At 40.3% G+C, this 8539-nt stretch overlaps 1 protein-coding gene across 2 annotated transcripts; it reads right to left on the minus strand.

The window, feature by feature from the left end:
* Positions 1–217: 217 nt before the first annotated feature.
* Positions 218–8023, minus strand: MRPL15 (mitochondrial ribosomal protein L15). Of its 2 annotated transcripts, XM_056485858.1 has the most exons (6): positions 7664–8023; positions 6559–6716; positions 4086–4251; positions 3498–3621; positions 1865–2245; positions 218–422 (listed from the first exon to the last, which is right to left on the minus strand). In XM_056485858.1, exons 1-5 carry the CDS (start codon positions 7760–7762, stop codon positions 1908–1910), a joined length of 885 nt encoding a protein of 294 aa, XP_056341833.1. In that variant the 5' UTR covers positions 7763–8023; the 3' UTR covers positions 218–422; positions 1865–1907. The 2 variants fall into 2 exon arrangements, with proteins under 2 accessions (XP_056341833.1, XP_056341832.1); XM_056485857.1 differs by having other exon boundaries at positions 218–2245.
* Positions 8024–8539: the final 516 nt, after the last annotated feature.

Raw genomic sequence — 8539 nt, forward strand, 5'->3', positions numbered from 1 at the left:
TACTTTTTTTGGCACACAGTATTATTCTTAATGTGCCAACAGTGTTGGGCACCTTTCAAAATATGAATATTAATGCCACTAAAACAAAATTCCTGCTATTCATAGTCCAATTTTATATAGCTGTTGTTTTGCTATGTTTCACCTATACTTACACCCCGAATCAGGGAATGACCATTACTGATAGCATTTAGCACACATTAACAAGGAACAATAGAAGTTGAAGAGTAAGCTGTCAAAATTTAATGACTTTTTATTCTTAATCTCTTGATTACAGATTATTTAATCAGAATGAGAAGACTTCTTTTATTTTGTTCTGCGATTACATATAGTCATATTAATTGATAAGGCAGGTTGTTGAGTGAAGGAAAAATCTGGGCTGGCTGACAAACACCAACAAAAACTAATCCGCTTCATTTTATTGTCTGAAAGAAAAAGAAGATTCTTCTTAAATCCTCCCCCATTGAGGTATATCAGCAAAATACAGATGTCAAACAGGAGAAATAGGAAATTCTAGCACACAGAGGACTTTCCCTATGAGATGGGATGTTTGGCAGCTACAGGAAACTAAATGCTAAGTAGCATTTCCAAAGGTACATGAAAATTGGAAAGCAAGATGACTTCTCGTCTTCTGGTCTCCTGGACCGTTTCCTGCATTCTTATAATCAAATTATGATTATTTTAAAGCCAAATTCAGCTTCCATTAACCCACATAATTATGAAGCAGCTCATTAACTTCCAAGAAGTCAGATCACATTCTGATACATTATCCTGGTCTCCCCTCTCATCCTTCTTTACTGTCTGGTTCACTGTCTCAAATGCCCAATCCTAAGCTTCCACACAAAACCTACAATACTCTTGCATAGTAATAATGCAGAATTCTGGAGAGAATGATAAAACAGACCTTTGTTGAGAAATATTTTTCAACAATTAAGTTGGTGTGATTAAAATACTGTTTCCCATAAACACAATTTGCTCATAACTTTTTGCAACATTTAAATTCATTTGTCCACTGTAACACACGCAATCTGTGATCAAACTGAAAACTGAATTTTAACTGTGTACTTTGTTCATCACATCCCCATCCTTCATAATCACATCCCCATCCTGGACTCTGGATTCTGTTATGCATTTTTATTAATAAGATTATATTTGTCTCAGGACAAGTGTTAAATTCCTTTTGAATAACAAAAGCCACTGAATTAAGACAGCTATCTTGCCCCCCAGCCCCAAATTTAGATAGAAAGTTATTTTAAATTGCACACTCTGTCTTCCTCAATTACAGATGAAGAAATAGAAGAAAAATCAAGATCTCTCAAGCTCTAGTGCTACTGATAGCAATGCAAAATCCAAAACATAGCTATGGAACTGAAGAGCTTAATGCCATTTTTAGTACATTTTAATTCCTTTTATTTTCTGGTTCTTTTTATTTTTCCCCAGCCAAAAATACCTCTTAGAGCTATTCAAGACACGTTTTCTATAACTTATAACTTTATGCAGTATGACTGTAAAATTAATTTTAGTTTTATACAATCATGTTTCCGATTTTAAATTGAGGTGGGGAAATATAAACTAATTATTAGGTCAAATGACTCTTTGGAATTATCCTCTGAGACAAACACAACACTGAAATCTTTTGTTTGAAAAAATAACTGGCAAGCCATTGGAAGAGAAAGTGCCCAGACCCACATTTTATGTCAGACTCCACATTGTTTTCAAATGTTAAGACTTCTGATACACTCTATTATGACAATAAAAAAGTTGAGAGCTACACCAGAAGACTACATGAAGAAAAAATGTTTTTGCTAGTATAATAGGAGTCTTAAAAACAAACAAACACACACTACTTCTATCCATTATTTCATACCCAGATGTTTCCTGTACACCTGCAATTGTGTCCAGTCCTGAATTCATGAGCTGTAGTATTTCAACAGACTCTCATCAGTTGGTTTTAGAATTTTCTTGTCTGCCAGGTTTACGATCCATCCTGGAGCAAGACCAAAAAATATCTGTCTAGGATCCTTGCGTGCACTTAACATCTTAAAGAGTTCATCCTTAGTTATGTCTGGTAAGACATAGCCATATTTCTTGGCAAGTTCCAGCCTGGCTTCTGCAACCTTGGATGGATCTGCCAGGTATCCCCGATTCCTGGGATCTGTGTAGTAACGGACAAGGTCTTCAGGTGGGAGCATTCGCTTTGGGATAGGTTTGCCACGGAGGAAAAATACTACTGGCTTGCATAAAATTTCTGTGGGCAAACATGAGAGAAGATTAGTGACTACACCTCATAACACAGACTTAAAGATATTAAAAGACACCTTCTTATTTTGTACTAAATTAATTATTGCATTCACATTAAAAAGTATCAAGCAAAAAAATCAAATCTCAAGAATGTTCTTGTTCAGAATGAGAGAATGGTTTCCAAGTTTTACTTAACCACACAAACAACTCTGTTTTAACTGATATAGCATTAATCTGGAGGAGTTGCTATTTCTAATACATTTAGAATCCCTACTTGGGAAAGATAACCCTAACTAAGATTATTTAAATGACTATTTCCAGGTTTGAAGCAATGCATTTGTACAGCTATTTACAGTGTACCAACTAATGTCAAATTTAGTGCTTCTGTAAGTATTTTAAATAAAGTATCAATGGCACATGCACCTATTTAGTCCTTTGTAGGACTATATTGTCTCCATCAAATTTGACTGATTTTGGCAAATTATATTCCAGAACCTTAAACCTTATTATTTTTATTATTTTGTGGAATGAAAAAAAAAAAAAAAATCCCAGAACTTGTATCACTCCACAGTAACATATTTTGCACACTAAAAATGTCTATTCCTCTTCTTCTCAGCCTCATTCACACATGAAAGCTGCATTATTGTCAATAAAAACTGCATGAATGAATGTTAGGCAGGATGCAGCCTCAAGCAAAGCAAAGCCTCATTCTTCAGTGAAAGTGTTCTGAAAACAATAGCCATTTTAACTGGAATGATTCTGAGCTTCTGTAACTTACTTCCTCACTTTAAGTGGAAAAGCATTTTAATTTAAAAATATAAACATCCACAGTGTTTTTTAAATCTATTTTTTCCTGAGTTTTCTTAATGCTATTAAACATGGGAAACAGAAGACAAAAATTCAGCGAAACAATATTTTTAGTTCCTCTATTTACAAAGCTATTCAGATTTCCTTAACTGGTTGACTGTATGACAACTAACACTGGAAGGACTAAACAGGTGAATGGCTAAAAAAGGCAAAATTGATGATACATTATCATTCATCATTGGGGGCTGGAACTAGATGATCTTTAAGGTCCCTCCCAACCCAAAGTGTTCTATAATTCTATAAATATACATGTAACTGTTTTTGAAGCTCTTAGAAGCTGATGACTTTCTACTAAGAACTATGTCTGAAACTTTGATTTGGGTCATTTAATCTTTGCACAATCAAACAAAAAAAAAAAAAAAAAAAAGGCAGAAATTAGAAAAAGTTCTTACCCAAGCTCCTTGGGTCATAGAACGATGTTGTTACCACGCCTCCGTTTTTTTCTATGGCTGCAATTGCTAATTCAGATGCCCTCTGCACTTCAATATTTACTTTTGCTGCAAAAATATCAGCACCCTGTAAATTTCAACACATATTACAGTAACATTAAAATGAGTATTTTAAGATATACAAGTTTTCAGAGAAGAATAAATGTAAGGAACATTAAACCCCACAAAATATTATGAATTGTCTGCTCCTTGCACCAAGACAGGTAACCAAATTGCTCTCAGTCACTCAGGTTGGATTAAAAAAACCTTTCCATTTCCAAAATATTCATACTTTTTTTCAGTACATTTTAGTTTTCTGCTGTTAAATACTTCTTTGGCCTTTTGCTATGTACTCCTTAACTCTCATTTCTCCAGTCCTTCGGGTATGAAGACATCCTCCCGAGTTTCTTTTTTTGCTGACACACAGTGCCCTCTAGTGGATTTGTGATCCACAAAAATCCCACAGCAAACTAATCTGGAGAATCCAATATGCTTATAAACCATGGGAATAGCAGCCTGAAAGCCTGAATACCAAGTGTGCTGTCTGCATACCTCCTCCACCAGCTGGACACCGTAATCCCTCTTGAGAGGCTGCACTGTCACACCTCTGGCATTAGTGAGCTGAGTCAAGTCAATTGGCTGCGTGGGGTCAACTCTGCCCAAATCAATCAGGTACTGCAGCCTCTGAAGACTCAGAGGTTGGTACTGACGTCTGAGGCTGGGGAGAGAAAGAAAAAAACAAACAACCCAAAAAACAATGAGAAATTTACAAAACTGACGTTTTGATAGCAACTGGTCAACTAAGATATTCTAGTTTTTATCTGTTCCTAAACCAAAAAAATACTAAGACATTACAGTGTCAGCATTTCTTGGCAAACCAACAAGACTGTAAATAACTACCATGTTCCAAGTGAATCCACCCTGGGTGCTTCGCTGACAGACAGTCAAAAACCTAAAAATCTCCCAAACAAACTTAATCAAAGACTATCAGCAGAATTCTGTAAATGCATAGCTTACATACAAAAATGTTTTCTGATCCATTACCACTCAACATCTCAGAAGGCACTGAAAGGAATCTCCCTCGAAACATCAAGGAAAGAAATATTGAAAAAATATGCATTATCCCATATTCCCCAAAGGGAGCTGGAATCTTGTCAACAGCCACTGGCTTCAGCAGAACCTACTTTCATTTTTTCTCAAGTTCTAACTTTACAAAGCAATCCCTAGCACAGTTTTCCAATGCCAGAGTCAACTCCTGTCTGTGCACACTGCTTATGCTGAAAACCAAAACTTTCTCCTACAATCTGTTTGACAGCTGCCATCGGAAGTCTGAGTGGCAGCTCAAAAACTGGGAAGCAGCTGATCTGTTACTGGCAAATCATGTACATAAGACAAGTAACAAGAATTTGTGCTGTCAGACAGCTCTTTACAGAGAAAAAGTTCAAGAAGTGGAGGCAGAAGGAATGAGGTGAAAATAAACAGGCAGAGATATTGTTCAGTGTGCTCCCCCCTGCCCCAACAGTATTACTCGAGTGCACTTACAGTGGTCACCACAGGAACATTTACAGTAGCTGACACTGAACAACATTGAAAATACAGAGTACTTTTTTTTTGTTTTCACATGCTGTCAGAGGTTGTTAAAAACAGCAATATCCTAATAATCTCTTGTCACAGAAAGAGGCTGGATTTTTGCTGATGGTTATTCATGAACTTGTGACCACTACTAACATCATGTTAGTGTGTCTGCATTCTGCAGCATTTCCTTTGCAGGACTGTGGATTTACACTCTGCCTTCAACTACTGAAAGTGTTTCTTGTTTACTCTTATAATAATTTAGCAAAAATAACAGTACCTGGAAATACAATTTGAGTCACATTTCAAAATTTAGGATTCAGAGGAAACACTTTAACAACTGGGACGAATCTTTGAGTTCTACAGCATTGAGAATGGAAATATAAAAGTGCTCAGCTATTTGATGAAGCAGTATCATGAAATCCAACGTGACATCAAGTCTAACAATTCACAAATGCACATTAGTCTTTTTCATCCTTGAGCTGTCTGCTCAGTGTAGCAGGCTTTTGTTTCTACTGCCTGTAACAGCCTTGCATGAACACAGAAGTTTGCAAGACTAAAAAGCAACAAAATGGTTGCTGACCCAGGTAACACAAATGCTACCCAATGAAACAAGCCCAGCTTTAAAAAAAATTAAAAAATTTTAAAATAATGAAAAAATTTTAATTACATAATACAACATAAGTGAAGGAAATTTGGAAAATGCTGACATCTCTTCAGGTAAGAACAGAAACTGCAGAAAACATATGTTAGAAGAATAACCTTAAACATTAAAAAGGTGGAATGAGGACACAACACAAACAAGTATGATATGAAAAAAGGACAGAAGTATTAAAAAAGGCAAAATGCTCAAGCAGAACAATGGTGCAAGGTGATTTAATGCCTCATCCAGTGGATTTGGTACTAAAGACTTTGTTAGGATCCTAGATGGAACAGGCAGGGCACACACAGAGGGCAGTGTCAGAGGGCTGGAAAGGCAGAGCCATGAAGACAAGCAGAATTGTTTGGCTGGCAGCAGATCAGAGCTTCTGGTGAATAAAGTGAGGAGAAACAACCAAACATGGCTTTGGAATAAAATTCCATGCCTGACATCCTCACTCCAGTCACTGGAACTGTTCCCAGTCAGTTCACTGGGTTATGAGGCAAAAGTAAAAATAAGCAGGAATAAAGGAATAGTTTCAGAGGAAAAATTCACTCAGCTGGAAAAAGAAGAGTCGCCTGCTACACATGAAGGATTATGAGGAGAAGAGAGTAAATAAGCAAATGTGTAACATAGGAAATAATGAATTAAAATAATCTCACAAGAAATGGGATATTCTTCTGGTAAAGCAGCTAAAAACCTGAGAGGAATTTTTCAATCAGGCCTGTTCTGGCATGTTAGATTCCTGCTTCAGGAGAAGGATCAAGAAAAGCAGACAATGATTAATTTCCAAGTAAACATTTAGAAACTTACCTATGTCCCTCATTAAATCCATATTTTGGTATGGCCAAGTAAAATGGAGTTTGACCACCCTCAAAGCCTAATCTGGGGCGATTCCCTCTCTGTCTTTCTCCTTTGTGCCCTCGGCCGCACTTCCTACCTCCGTATCTTCCACGGCCACGTCTTCTTTCCTTCAAAACAATCAATGGTACATTTAGACAACTATTCCAGAGACCAGTACCTATAAAATATTACATTTCAGAGATATAAACAACGGAGCAAAATGCTGATTCTTGAGGAAAAATTAAGTAATAGATCTTTTCTAAGTGGAAATACAGAAAAGCAGTTAATGCGAGTTTTGCAGAGCACAGCTTCAGGCTGGCACCACAAACAGTGTGAGGACAAGTCAGCTTCCTTTGGCACAAAAACTGCACCTGAATTCTGTACTATTTAGTAGCTTTAGGGAGTCTTCAGCATTTTTAGGAGTGCTGCTTGCTATTCCCATCTCTGTTCCTATGGTTTCAGCCTTTGAACCTCATCTCCCTGTTCACTAATATTCCCTCCAAACCACAAGGGTCTCTCCCTGGTTTCTTTTCGTAATTTCTCTACCACTCTATAAGGAGACAAATCACGGGTGTGTCTTCGAGAAACAGTAACACGAATGTTAGCTGATATCACATTCCTTTTCTTTGTACGCCTTCTGATCTTCCATTTCCAAACATATTATTCCATCTCATAAAGATCCGGAGTTAAAAACCGTTTAGGCTTCCCCTCCAGGCCCAGCAAAGGCCCTGAGGTTCAGCCAGCACCACTCACTAGCCATCTCTCTGTGGGGATGGCCACACACAGCAGCCACAAGGCACGCAAAGGGCCGGCAGCGGGCCAACACACACACACACACACACACACACACACACACACACAAACACACACACACACACACACACACACACACACATACACACACACACACACACAGCAGTGCCATTCGTGTCCCTGCCTTTCCACGCCCGTTCTGGCCTGGCCGCTCCCCAGGCCGTGCCAGGATCATGTCCTTCTGACAACCCGGGGCAAACCACGCCGGGACCACGCTGCCGGGCACAGTCCTGCCGCCAGGGCGCAGGCTGCAGGCACTCACCCGCTTCTTGGAGCCGGGGTTGGGCCTTAGGTTGGCCAGGCTGACCCTGGGCAGCGAGCGCAGCAGCTCCAGCGCCCGGTTCACGCCGCTCCCGCTCATGGCCGCTCCGTGCCAAGGGCGCCCGCGGGGGTCGCGCCCGGCCCGGCGCTTTACGGCAGCGCCGCAAACCGCAGCGGCCGCGCCTTGGCGGCAGTGTCGCGCAGCCGCCGGGCGCAGCGGGGCGGGCCCGGTGCCGCAGCGGGGCCGGAGCTCGCAGTTCCGATGGCTGGGGAAAGGGCGCTCGTTACGCGTCCTTTTCCGGCACTTGCTGTTCTATTACTGAGACCTCAGCCACGTGTCTCCAAGCCGAGTCCTTAAAGCCATCTAAGGCCGAGTGGCCGGTGGTGCACGGAGCTTGCCCAGCTGCGCCCCGTGCAGGTACTGGGAGCATCCACTGGGGCTGGAGACCCCCGTGCCTTAAACCCAGACACCAACCACGCCTCACACAGGCTCACCCAGTGGGATCGGGGAGAGAACTAGAAGGATAAAAGGTTGAGATAAAGACAGATTACTAGGGAAAGCAAAAGCTGTGTATAAAAGCAAAACAAGGAATTAATTCACTTCTTACCATGGATAGGCAGGTGTTCAGCCATCTCCAGGAAAGCGGGGACTCATCATGTGTAATGGTTATTTGGGAAGACAAACACCATCACCCAGAACATCCCTCCTCCTTCTTCCCCTCCACTTTATATACTGAGCATGATGCCACATGGTCTGGAACATCCCTTGGGTGACTGGGGTCACCTGTCCTGGCTGTGTCCAGTCTTCTTATGAGCATGGCAGCCTGAAAAGCAGAGAGGGCCTTGGCTCTGTGCAAGCCCTCCTAAGCAATAACAA

This window comes from Oenanthe melanoleuca, chromosome 2 (assembly GCF_029582105.1).
Source record: "Oenanthe melanoleuca isolate GR-GAL-2019-014 chromosome 2, OMel1.0, whole genome shotgun sequence".
NCBI lineage: Eukaryota > Metazoa > Chordata > Aves > Passeriformes > Muscicapidae > Oenanthe > Oenanthe melanoleuca.

Excerpts from the sequence above, each read along its gene's own strand:
- MRPL15 (XM_056485858.1), bottom strand. The coding sequence starts at position 7,762 with ATGAGCGGGAGCGGCGTGAACCGGGCGCTGGAGCTGCTGCGCTCGCTG. Across the intron at positions 6,717-7,663 it reads ACCCCGGCTCCAAGAAGCGG|GAAAGAAGACGTGGCCGTGG; the intron begins GTGAGTGCCTGC and ends ATTGTTTTGAAG. Across the intron at positions 2,246-3,497 it reads CTATGACCCAAGGAGCTTGG|AAATTTTATGCAAGCCAGTA; the intron begins GTAAGAACTTTT and ends GTTTGCCCACAG.